Genomic DNA, 13,193 nt, shown 5'->3' with positions numbered 1-13,193 from the left:
AGTAGCTGGATGTCATGTCGGATTGTGCAGGATTCCCGTTTTGCTGTATGTGGATTGCATTTGACACCAAGTGGGGAGTGAATCGGCCAAACTGTTTTTGAAGGAGAGGGCTTTGCCTTTTCACCAGACGGGTGGTGATTCGTTGGGAGGGGATAAAGTGCTGCTGTAGCCTGTGACGTGCAGCTCTTCAGCAGTTCTGCGTCAGGCAGGGCGGTGGTTTCCAAGACGCCAGCAGTTGATGTTTAGCAAACAAAATGGCGGTCAGGCATTCATTGTGGTTTAAGCAAGAACATTATTTCTCCTTATGCCAACTGCGTTGTTACTGGAATGATGATACCTGTTGAGTTTGTAGTTAATTGGCCAAACAGGAGGAATTGGTGTAAGTGGCTGAGTTGTGATTCAGTTAGTGCAGTTGTGAGAAGAAAACATTCTTTCCCAGGGGCACGCTGTGGTGCAGAAATGCCAGTGCTCCAGATGATAACTGTGTGCAGATTACAACGAAACGAAGTCTGGCGTTAGTCTGGCAGAATGGTTTTTACACAAAGGGGGGGAGTTATGGGCAGGGTCCCCCTTTCCACATGTGATGATCTTGAGGGCACTAGACGCACACCCATGAAGTTTGGATTTCCTTGGCCAAATGGTTTTCGAGTGTTTTTGCACGTTTCAAGTAGTGTGTTGAGAACCGCCTTTGGCTGGCGGATGAAATCGAGCAGGTTTCTATTCAGGTTCGTAAGGACATGGTTTTGGATAGGTTTTCTGTGTGCGTGGGCCAGGCGTCCAGTTTGTGCCATTAATTTAATGACGTACCAGGGGGTTCCCGCTGGGAAAGAATATACCTCAGATGATGATGATGATGATGGTCCTTCAAAAGGGGAAAGTGTTTTTAAAGAGAAACAGTATTCATACCTCTGCTAGCAAGGAGAAAGAAAGAGCAGTCAGATGGTTTTGCAGTGCTTGTTTTAACAGTAGTGGTTTGCTTTGGAGGTGAATTTATCTTGAATTCTAAGTGTGGAAGAGCTGTAGGGTACTTGAAAGAGTGTATGTAAAAAAACAAAAGTTTTTTTTTAAATATACAAAATATACAAAATCTCTTTTCCTTTTCCTGGAAAAAAAAATCTTAAATGAACACACTGATGAATACATAAGGATTTTAAGCTTTTTTTTTTCTTTCCTGGTAAAGTACGAGCTGTGCTCTTTGAATTACCCCCCAAGATACACGTCTGCATGCTCTACAGTATATAAAGTGCAGACTGCAGCACAGCGCAGCTCTCCACAGACCATGTGTGTGTAAATAATTAGTGTCTCAGGCCCTGCCTTTTCAATCAGAGCATGTTCAGGGAGATCGCTGCTCAGCTGCCCCTGGCTATCTGCGAAAGAAGGAGTCCTGTTTGGAATGGGATACTGCAGACTTTAATGCATTACAGACCTTTTGGAGTGGAAAAAAGTCCTCTTAACTCGAACGCCAGTCTTTGTTTTTGCTTACCCTTTTGGATAGCTGAGGCTGTTTCTGAGAAACAAACGAAACAAGAAACCTTTGCTGGCAGGGCCGGGGTGCTGGCCTGCTCTGCGCGCGGTGTTGTGACTCAGCTGGCGGGTGCTTGTCTGCTCAGCACAAGCATGTGTTTTTCATCATGGCGGGCTGTGACACCCTGCACTAGCCTGCAGGAGGGGGGAGGGGGTGGGATTGAGCTTCAAGTCACTGCGAAAGCTGAGACTGAGGTCTTTCACAGCTGGTCTGCGAAACGCTCAACACTAGAGTAATAGCTGTAACAAGCAGGGCCGTGCGTCTGTCAGGAACAATTTCACCTGGACATCTGGAACTCTGCTAGTAACCTTCGGCACAGGGCCATACCCTTGATCTCGCCACCGTAGACAAATTTCAGGATTTGTGTCAAGAAACAAAACAAACTGCCATGCTATAGTGTACCTAGTGAATGTTTTAATCAAAGACCGTGCCTGGCCTGCCGTCTACATAACAATCGTCTGCAGCCTGCTCAACACTTCCAGAGAGCAGTGGTGTCTGGTGTTCACCTTGTGAACCTGTAATGTAAGTCTTAGCTGCCACTCAAGCCCAGCTTGATAAGCACCCTGTACAATGCCAGACTGGCACAAACGAGGTTTCTGGGCATGGCTGACTCACTCTGGAAGAGGATACATTTTAGCATCAGCCAGAGCATTAATATCCTTCCTGCAATATTTATTTTCCTTGCAACTGACAGATTTTATTTTTTTCCTGATCGGGGAAGAGTGTAGTGGCTTGCTTCGCTGCTTGTGGCTCGCAGTGTTTTTTTCCCCCTTGCATTAGATGCACACCACTGCAAGGTTTCAAAAAATGAAAACAGGAGAAAAACATCCCAAGGCCCAGTTTACTTGTCCTAATAATATGTACATTTGTGTATTCTTCATTATATGTAATCTGAGGGTCACGTTACATTTTAAAATTCTGTTTTACTGCTTATCTCTTCTTTGCGCTTTGGGGGAAAATGCGGCCTTCGCTGGTCTAAACGTACACTGGCTGTGAGCGCAGTGAATCAGGTCTTGCAGTCTTAGCTGTGTGAAGGTCTGCTGTCGAGACTCCTCACTTCAGGCATCCAGACACCTGTGGAGCGTCAGTCCTCTCCTTATCACTGGAGGCCACATGCACCGCATTTCCACGTTTGTGCGCATACCCAGAATTCCCAGAGGCAGACGGATGTCGCGGAGAAGTAAAAACAGAAGAGTGTGGTTGAATCAGGGGCGGCGCTGTGGCAGGGCGCCGAGCGCTGCTGCCTCCCAGCTCGTAGGTCCCGGCCTCAGCTCTGGACTGGGTTGCCTTCTGTGTGGAGTCTGCATGTTCCCCGTCGTCGCAAGGGCCTTTGGCACGCGCACATTTTCTCTCACATCTGATGGATGTGCGGCTTGGGACACCAGCGGGTGTCTCTGGTGTATCCCCGTGTTTGTACACACAGTAAACACGTGGCCTGGCGACCCCTGGTGGTTGTGTCTGGGATCACAAGTCAGTGATCCCAAAAAAGTCGGATCACAAGTTGGATCCCAAAAAAAAAGCACACTGGACACTGTTGATCCTGTCCAAAGTCCAAAGTCCATCAGTGGCCTTCAGTGTCACTGATAACAATAATTGTTATCAAAATTAATGCTGTCACATTTAAAATATATTCTGTTGCTTAGGTTGAAAACAATTTATTCATGTTTTAAGATGTCATATCTCTTCCAGCTGTTTCTCAAGAGAAACCAGGGCATCGGCTTCAACTACATGACTGCGTTATTTGTTCCATACTCCCACAACCCTCTGTGTAAAGCGGTGCCGAGAGGTGTTCTCGTTTTGAGCTGCGCTTCTGTGTAAATGCGCTCCTGCGCGCCCTGCTCCGTGTTCCTCGGCTGACTCCGAGGGAGTCCTCTGGGTCTCTCCCGTCGATGCCTGTTGACTCAGGGCTGTCCGAATCGAGTGGCCCCATCAGCTCCATCCGCCTGTCAGCGTGGGTCACGGGTGCCCCTGTCGGTTTCTCTCCGCAGTGCTGAGCCACCACCCCCAGCACCCCCAGCGCCAGCCGCCGCCGCCCCCGCAGGTGCCCCCCAGCCCGGCCGTGTCCCAGCAGAGTGCCCCGCTGATGACCCTGCCCCACCCCTTGACCACTCAGCAGCAGCACCAGCAGAAGATGCGGCTCCAGAGGATCCAGCTGGAGAGAGAGCGCATCCGGAAGAGACAGGAGGAGCTCATGAGACAGGTACACTGGCTGTGGGGCGCAGGGGGAGCTCATGAGACAGGTACACTGGCTGTGGGGCGCAGGGGGAGCTCATGAGACAGGTACACTGGCTGTGGGGCGCAGGAGGAGCTCATGAGACAGGTACACTGGCTGTGGGGCGCAGGGGGAGCTCATGAGACAGGTACACTGGCTGTGGGGCGCAGGAGGAGCTCATGAGACAGGTACACTGGCTGTGGGGCGCAGGGGGAGCTCATGAGACAGGTACACTGGCTGTGGGGCGCAGGGGGAGCTCATGAGACAGGTACACTGGCTGTGGGGCGCAGGGGGAGCTCATGAGACAGGTACACTGGCTGTGGGGCGCAGGGGGAGCTCATGAGACAGGTACACTGGCTGTGGGGCGCAGGGGGAGCTCATGAGACAGGTACACTGGTTTTGGGGCGCAGGGGGAGCTCATGAGACAGGTACGCTCATGTGGGGCGCAGGAGGAGCTCTCTAGGGTCCAGGGAGAGTAGGTGTTGCTAGTCAAGACTCAAGCAGGTTTGAGACCAGAAAGCAGTGAGTGCCCTGCGGAAGTGCAGGTTGAGATCGGGACTCCAGAGATGAGCTCCGGGCTGCGCAGCTGACTACAGACCAGGGTCCCAGAGGGTTTCTGGATTCCAGCTAGTATGAGGTGCTTAATGACCAGGTGTGCAACACTGTATTGTCATCACATCACTCCTCCCTTTATTAAAGGGGTGTCTAGGGGAAGGCCAGAGTAATATTAGAATGTTACTTGGTGATGTGATTGTAATATTATAATGTTTCAGGTTGATATTATATACCGGACTTATTTCAGCATTAGTTTGCCTCAAGGAGCAAAGTCACGATATCCTGGCAGGAATTGACAACAGTGACACTCAGAGCTCCCAGAGTTCCCTGTTTTTTTCCCCATGAAAGTTAAAAAGCCGAACTCACCCCACAGATGGTCTCCACACGGCTCATGGCATCTGTCTCGTGTGTCCGGGCCAAGCGTGCGACGATATACAATTTATTCATTTTTTCCTCTCTCATACGCGAGTCTCCGAAATTCTGCGGTGCACCCGTTAATGTCGGAAGACTTGTCGGCTGAGAAACGCTGCGCTCGAGTGTCAAGTGAGAAACAATAACCAGATCCACTTGGGAAAAAAACAAGCTGTCAAGAGTCTCAGCTCGTCAGTTGTTGTGAGCTTATGCAGCCCAGGGGCACAGGAACTTGAGGTGTAGCCTGTTAAAGGAAACTGCCAAAGGTATCCAATAAAAATACATGACCTTGCCGGTTAGTTTGTGAGAATGAGCGTTTCCTCTCACATGGACAGCGTGCAGAGCAGTCATCTCCTGAGCCCAGGCTTCCTGCTGGAGGTTCTGTTTGCAACACAAACCCCCCCAGGCGCTCGAGCTGTCCACAGCAGTGCATCCCGAAGGCTTGCCCCTGCCACAAGTCCACTCAGCAGAAGGAGCCCAGTGAAGGGCGCCTGGCCTCCTGCCTCTCCTGTCGGACTCCAGTGAGCCTGAGGCCCAGCTGTCCCGCTCGGGTCTGTATGGGTGTGGAGTAGCTCTGCAGTGCTGTCCTGTGCCTTGTGTGAGGGCCACCTTGACACACAGCCTAGAGACACAGCCAGAGCGTGCTGACACACACAGAGCAATAATCGAGAGATGAGGGCTCAGCGGGAACACGCAGTGAGTGGTTATTAATACAAATACTAGTTATTCTTATTTATAAAGCACCTTTCTAAACCCAAGCAACGCTGTACGTAGTCATGAAGAAAAAGGCCAACAAAAAGTACAATAAAAAGTAAGACACAAATAAACAAAACACTTCACGGATTCATGCAGATTGAATGTAGGCTAATGAGATACAGCTCTTAGTAAAGAGATTACTTTTGAGTTTAGATTTTGAAGCCAATCAGAGAATTTGTCTCTGGAAGAGTCGGAGGAAGGACATTCCATAACACTGGGGCAGCAACAGAAAAGACACAGTCACCACAAGTCCGAAACTTAGTCCCTGGTACAGAGAGCAAAGGAGCAGCCTCCACTGAAGGGAGCCCACAGGAGGGAGTGTGGATATGAGGTTCGAAGATGCGTGATGGAGACAGATTTCTAAAGCCTTAAAAGTCAACAAGATCTCATATTGAAAGTGTATCTTAACTGGCAGCCCATGCAGAGCCGCCAGTGCAGGAGTGATCTGCCGCCAGGGTCTGGTGTGAGTTAGCGGTGTAGCTGCAGAGTTCTGGACATATTGCAACTTGTTGACAAGAGAGTTAGCGAGCCCAAAGAGCAAAGAGTGGCAGAAATCTCGATTTGCACGAAACAGGCGCTCAGCATCGGACATTGATAGACGTTGCCTAATCTGGGCCACATTTCCACAGTTTATAGTTTTCATTGGAGTTTCCTGTGATGCGCTGTTTCCTGTTCTTGTGCCCATTCCAGACTATTCCTGAGTGGTGGGGTCCCATTCTATGAAGACAAACTCAAAACGTATGGATCTGAATTTGCTACGTTTGACTCTTGGTTAGAAAATGGTGATTGCTTCAGAAAGTGACAGTGCCTCACCAGAGCTAACGGGCTCCGTTCCTGCCATGGGGATTAGAATGGGATTAGAGTTAACTGGGCAGCTGGCGGGACTGGAGATCCTCCAGAGATCCCTGCGAACCGAGCACAGCGCCAGCTTATGAGCTGGTAGGCAGACGGTCCTCAGGGACGGCGTTTGTCTTCCCAAGGATGGTTCCAGCACGTTCCGCTGTCTTGACGGCAGGGGACCCGTCGGTTTCCAGCGTGACGGGAGGTGGGGACGACGAGTGCGAGAGGCGGCCCGTGTCCCCGCCGCTCCCGCTGGGCCGGTGCTGGGCAGGGCCGTCGGCGCTGCGCCCTCTCCTGGCTGGATGGGAGCCCAGCCGGCGCTCGGCAGGCTGACATCATGCGGGCAGAGCGCTGGGAAGCCTGGAGCAGCCTTCCTCCCCCATCGCTCTTCTGTCGTTGAGAAACAATAGCCCTGGAAATCTAGACCCTCCCTGGCGCTGCTGACGGAGCTGCTCGGAACACTTGGTTTCCAAGGAAGCTAGAAGAGGGGCTGTTTTTCTTTCCTAACGGAAACTTTCAAGTGCTCTCCGGCAAAAGAGCGCGCCCCCCCCCCCCTTCGTGTCAGTATACAGAACCGCGGGGACATAGCGCCAGTCATTGGTTCAGCGCTGGGCTGTCCCCTGCTCACACCCGAACACGACAGAAAGGGCTGGGCCGTACAGACAGCCCGAACAGTTCACAGGGGCCAGGTTGACCTGGCAGGCCGGCCTTGGGAGCTGCAGCTGTCGGCCCGGTGTCTTACTGTTGTCACCTCAGCAAGATGTCCAAGGTTGCAGTCAAGACGAAGAGGAAGCAGTCGCGTGACAATGAGAAGACGGCGTTCATTCGCAGGTTTCTGGAATTCGATTGCCCATACACCTGGAGGACACCCTTCTAGTAATCCGGCTGCAGGCTTCATGAGCCCCGCAGAAGATTCCAATTCATACAGACCTGTAGGTGATTCCGAGCTTGAAGCCCACTGGAATGATAGTCTCCCTGTTCTGGACGTTTCTCACACAGCACGCCTTCCAGCGTAACTGAAAACACACTTTCGACCAGCTGCTGAGGAGGAGGTAGCTGGCAGTTATAAAAACGTTTTGTTTTTTTTCCAGACTTTGCTTCTGTTTTGTCATTGGCTTGTTTTTTTTTGGTTCCCATTGTGCTTATGAAATCCCAAGTGCTCTGGAAATGATCGACACCTTTGCCGTTGCTTCAGAGGCAGAGAAGAGAAGCTCGTCAGCTTTCAGCTATGAAAGAGGCGAGAGGCAAAGCTGAATGAAAACACGATCTTCCGATGTCATCACAGTCTTGTAATTCAGCCTTTTTAGAGAATCAGAGTGGCTTAAGGGACAGGGAGTACTCAGTTTCATTGGTGGTTGTTTGCCTCCTGCGATCATGTGCCGTGCAAAATCGAGGTTGCTATTAACGCCACTGCAAGCATGGCTGCTTCTAAATGTGACGACAGGCCCTGTTACACATTGCATGTGACTGGATCTACCAAAAGATGTCCAGTTTTACCTGTTAATACAAAAGTTCAAATGCCCGTGTACCGAGTGACATGCCACAATGCAGTACACTGTGTGGACTGTCGTGACTGCGCTGTGATCAGTGCTCTTGTGCTGGACCATGTCCTTTGGTTCCTATACTGCAAAGGTTCAAATAATCCTAGCTAAAAGTTCCCTTTTCATCTTTTTTATCTCTGGGGGGGTTAACCGGTCAATTGAAAACCCTGTTCATTGACACGCCACTCAGCCTGGATTCTCCCCTTCTCCTCAGTGGTACACGGGGGTGGGGAGTAAGTGAGCTGAGTGGAGCTGGGGGCTGTGCCGGTTTCCCCCTCCGGCCCGCTGGTGACCGGTGTCGCTTGTCCGCAGGAGGTGGCTCTTTGCAGGCAGCTCCCCATGGAATCGGAAGGCATGCTCGCGGTCCCCCCGGCGGTCGGCTCGGCCGCCATGACCCAGGACATGAGGACAGTCCCGTCCCACGGCTCGGACCCCTTCCTCAACAGGCAAGTTCTCCCCCCCGCCCCATCTCGGCTCCGGTGGAGGAGGGAGGGGGGACGGGTCGCTGTGGAGGGGGGATGTGTAACTGACGGGCTGTGATTTTCCACTCTCCCCCCCCCCCAGTGGGCCGTACCACTCCAGAGAGCAGAGCACGGACAGCGGCCTGGGCCTGGGCTGCTACAGCATCCCCACCACCCCTGAAGACTTCCTCGGCAACGTGGACGAAATGGACACAGGTGAGGGGGCCGATCCTCTCCTCGGAGGGGGTGGTGTTAGCCCCGCTAGTCCTCCGCCCGAGGCAGCGCGGCTCCTTCAGGAGCGTTTCAGCTCCTGCGGCTCCTGCGGGGGGCGCTGTCGCGTGGACGAGGCGTCGGCGAGGGGCGGTGGGTGGGGGGGGGGCGGAGGCGAAGCACCTCGCTGGGGGAACTCTGTAACCGGGCACTGGTCGTAATGGGAACGTGCCCCGCCCCTCCCCCCGCTGGAGAATTTCGAGTTACCGGTTGAACCTGACTGGGAGGTGGGAGGAGCCAGAGTCCCAGGGGAGCATGCAGACTCCACACAGACCGGCGCGCCGAGCCGGAATGGATCCCGGGAGCCGTGAGGCAGCCCCGTGTGTACCTTGGCGCTAACCCCGCGGCCTGTCGTTCGCAGGGGACAGCATGGGCACGGGCACCATGAGCGTCGGCCCGCAGACCCGCTTCCCGGACTTCCTAGACTCGCTGCCCGGCACCAACGTGGACCTGGGCACGCTGGAGGGCGCCGACCTCATCCCCATCCTCAATGACGTGGAGTCGGTGCTCAACAAGAGCGAGCCCTTCCTCACGTGGCTCTAGGAGAGAGACCGGCCCGGGGTTCGATCGAACCGGCCGCCCCCCCCCAGCAGCGCTTCTTCCCAGAGACGGAGGACCCTCTCGGCATCTGGCCTGCGGTTCGAACCGGGCCCCAGTCTGCACCCCTCCTCCTTCTCAGCTAACCAGAGGCTGTGCACGCCGGCTTTCAAGATCCAACGGACGTCACGTCATCACAGCTTCCTCACAGTTGGACAGAACAAAGCTTGACGTTTGAGAACAATTCGGAAAATTTGGCATTGTTTGTTCGGCTCCATTATTCCCCGCCACACCCCGTCTTGATTTTGTCGGTTTTCATTCACGCCCGATTTTTCACGCATTCCTGCGGGAGAGTCGCATTTCCTTTCCCACAAGGCCCTAGCGGCTTGCTTACTTGTGTTGGCTGTGGATGTTGTTTCCTCACTTGCGAGGTTTGTTAAGGCACACGACCCCCAGCGGGAGGGCAGAGGCTGCTTGTGGACATCCAGTCCTCCAGGGGTCACTGTCGCGTAGCTCCCTTTGTGCTCCGGTGGGGAATTCTGGGCCACAGCTGGTTTTGTCACTTTTTTCCTGGCTTTCACCAGAGTTACAATCTGCTCACCCCTGGAGCAATAATACGTGTTTTATTCTTGCCTCGGAAATTAAACCAAAAATATTTCTTTCCATAATGTGCATTGTGATCAAAAGCTTTAAAGACAAAAGATTTTTTTTAAACGTTAAATGGTGTATTTACAATTTAAAGTTGTTTTTTTAATGGTTTTGTTGGCATTTAAACAAATTGTATTCTAGTCTTTATTTGAATTGATGTGTTTTATATACGTGTACTTACCTGTGTAGCTTTTAGAACACTAATTCTTAAATGCCTCAAAATTTGCAAAATTGCAGATGTTTTGTATTATGTATCTTTTTTATAACACAGTATTCCTTTTATATACTGTAAAATAGTCCAGATTAGTTATTTTAAAAGCGACATCTGGTGCCATTTTAGAGTTTTTTTAATATAGAGTTTGCATTTTAATATTTATCAAGAGCTATGATTTTTTAGAGAGAGATTTTAGTTGTTTTTTAAAAGAATTTGATACATCAAAGCACTACATTTTACATAAGCCGTTACGGATTTAAAGATTTCTCTATATGAAATGAATGTTGTGTTTCAGATGATGACTTGATTACACGAGAAGCTTGCACTTTGTAAATGCAAGTGTTGCTACATGAATAGTTTCAAATGGCGTTATAAGGAATAACAACTTCAGAAATATTTTATACTTACAAAGGGTCAATATTTAAAACCCAAAGTATAACACTTCTGTTTGATATTTGTACTGCAGGGAATAAACAAAGCAGAATTTTGCATCTCTTGTAATATTCAGCTAGAACAACATTGTGGGTCGATGAATAGGTTTAATTCTGCAAAACCTATACAGTAGTTGGACTGTTTTTTTAATGTGCATGTTAAAGTACTCACTTGCTATGCCTAGTGTAGGTGGTTTATAATCATACTATTTATCTTGATTATACTGTGTTATATTATAGACCTTTAGGACTGAGAAGGCAACAAATCAGATAATAGTAAAGTCATCTGAAAAACAGAAAAAAAGACAGCTTTTGAGTATGTATGTATTTAACAGGGATCGATGGAACCTATTAAGAGCAGTGTAGTTCGCTGGGAACCTGAGGCCTGAGTGGACTAGACTTCTGCCCAGTCTTTTGGCGTTGCAGAACTCACCACAGTCCACAGGAAGCTGGGACATTTTTGAGGTCTGTGATTGAATCCCAGCGGAGCTACAGTACGTACTGATACCTGAGGCATTTAGATACTGCTCATGATGTCGTAAAGCTAGATTAAATTCGACAGATTGACTTGATTTTTTGGGAGGGGGGTTCATTGCAGTCAAGAGCCAGAAACTCTTTCCCGTCTGACGGGCGGTTTCGCTTTGTCGCAGGACGTGGAGTTTAGATTAGCCTGCTGGCTGAGGGAGTGAGCGAGGGGGGTGATCCGCACGTTCACAAGTGGCCACTTTGTTTCTACAGCGAGTGGTACCGTGTCCTTGGAGTGTTCTGGAAGGTCGGGGTTAGAAAATGGCCGCTAGCTCATCGGTGGAGAAAGAATTAAAAAAAAACTATTACCAAAAAGCAGTAAAAAGAAGCAAGTTCATCTGTAAACGTTGGAATGAGAACCTGGAGAAAAGTCAGATTTATAATTTCTTAAACTCTTGATTCCTGTATGTGAGACAAACACTTGATGAGAGAACACTAAAAAAAATGAACAAATAATGCAGTACTGTAGATATTTTGTTTGAATTCCAAGCTATTTTCCAGCGTTTTTCTCTAAATAAAAAACTTCTATCTATATTATGTTGAAAATATTTTTAAAAGACATTTCCAGAGTTTCTTTCTACTAACTTAGGACTGCCGTGTGTGGGATATTTTAAACTAGAGGGGAAAGGGAGGTTTTGTGGCCTGCTACAGTGCTCAAGCAGGCCTGCTGGAACCAGATGGAAAGTAGCTGTGTGCTCTTAACGGGAGTAGGTTTTAGGAAATGTGAATGTCGCTAGCATGCTCACGAATTAATAAAATCACAGGCTAACAAGTTCTGTGTTTATCTAGCAGCAGTGTGGCGTCCACGTCTGAGAATGTAATCTCAACAAAGAGTTTCTGAAATTGAGACACAATGCCCTTGTACCTTCCTTTAAAAAAATCAATAAATTTAATGGTTTCAGGATCCAGAGTTCTTAAAAAGTAGTTTGCTTTATGTGTTTCTTTGACTGTTTATCCTTTCTTTCAAATGTGGACGGCTGTATTCGGTGCTGACAGACTAGCGAATGAATGCACTTCTGTCATTTCTTATGAACTATCCACAGTTACTTTGAACACTTAGTTTAGCGTGATGCCACCGGAATATCCTGCCTTTTATTTTTTGAGAAATTACTCTCTGAACGTGTTAAAGGTAGTGTGCCTTACTTTATTATTCTGTAAAGCTTCTCCAGAAGTGTACCCCGAGGAGTGGCGACTGCTCACTCTGTAGTGCTCCGGGCTGCTGGTGGGCAGTTGGGAGTCTGGTGGGGCTTATTCCAGTCTGGGCTCTTCGAGGAGCTCCCAATTAACTGGGGCTGTGCAGCTTCACGCTTTTGTTCCATTAGCCCACGTGTGTCTGTCTGAGCGAGTGCCGACGATTCTGCTGCACTCGGCTCTCATGAGACCCTCTCGCACCTTCAGCTTGTCGACTGGAGCTGCAGGCGTTTGCCCGGCATTGGTCCTGTGTCCTCAGCCCACATCGAGCTGGACAGGACAGCAGCTGCTAGCGAGTCCCTCACTAGCGAGCTCTGGGTCTAGGCCAGATACAGGCCAAGGGCTGAAATGACTCTGAAACGTGACTTTCAACCATCACACACCTGTTCAGTGGAATGGTAAAGTTTCGTCAAGGAATGCAATTTCAGCCCCCCTGAGGGCTCCAGTTAAACTTGACTGTCTGATTATTCTTTTTGTCTCGACCTCAACTGTAGCCTCTGTTCTTGTCGGCTTTTGTCTGCTAAGTTGCATGGGGGGGGGGGGGGGGAATACTTAACCTGGCATCTGCATATTGAAACATTCCCAAATGATTTTCAAAAGATTCTCAGGACAGCCCTCATTTTGCACATTACTGCAACTCGTTAGTCTTGGACACAGCAGACCACCAGGGTCCTGATGCACGTGTTTAAAACCCCGAGAGGCCACTGACAGTCAGCCCAGCGGGTTTCTTCAGAATGAACAGTGAAACTCAAACTGGAGGGCACAGCTGGCATCTGCGTGGCAGTGTATTAAAAGCCTGCCTTCCACCACAATCCGATAAGAGACTCCGGCTAACGTGTGGTGGCACTTTTCAGCACATCACTGACACCCTGACGCTGGCCTCCAGAGCTGTGGGCTGGGAGTTCGAGCGGTCCCTGCAGAGAAAATGGAACCATCACTGAGCCTGATACTGCTCTGTTGAAGCACCACTGAAGCAAGCCAAGTTCCTGTGCTCCTGTGAACACGAGCCAGGGAGTTTGGGGGAGAGTTCATGTGCTTCCCTGTGTAAATGCAAAGGGATTCCTTTGGATTTCCTA

General features: G+C 50.0%; 1 protein-coding gene across 2 annotated transcripts in view; it reads left to right on the top strand.

The window, feature by feature from the left end:
* wwtr1 (WW domain containing transcription regulator 1) overlaps positions 1-11,850 on the top strand; it is a 47,247-nt gene extending 35,397 nt beyond the window's left edge. For both annotated transcript variants that reach the window (XM_015360860.2, XM_006637417.3), the window contains 4 exons: positions 3,514-3,725; positions 8,153-8,286; positions 8,405-8,517; positions 8,933-11,850. In XM_015360860.2, the coding sequence (XP_015216346.1) occupies positions 3,514-3,725; positions 8,153-8,286; positions 8,405-8,517; positions 8,933-9,114 (641 nt within the window). In that variant the 3' untranslated portion in view covers positions 9,115-11,850. The remainder of the gene's footprint in view (positions 1-3,513; positions 3,726-8,152; positions 8,287-8,404; positions 8,518-8,932) is intronic.
* Positions 11,851-13,193: the final 1,343 nt, after the last annotated feature.

The sequence above is a fragment of the Lepisosteus oculatus genome, chromosome 13, assembly GCF_040954835.1.
Source record: "Lepisosteus oculatus isolate fLepOcu1 chromosome 13, fLepOcu1.hap2, whole genome shotgun sequence".
Taxonomy (NCBI): domain Eukaryota; kingdom Metazoa; phylum Chordata; class Actinopteri; order Semionotiformes; family Lepisosteidae; genus Lepisosteus; species Lepisosteus oculatus.
This window is presented reverse-complemented; position numbering and strand designations above follow the sequence as displayed.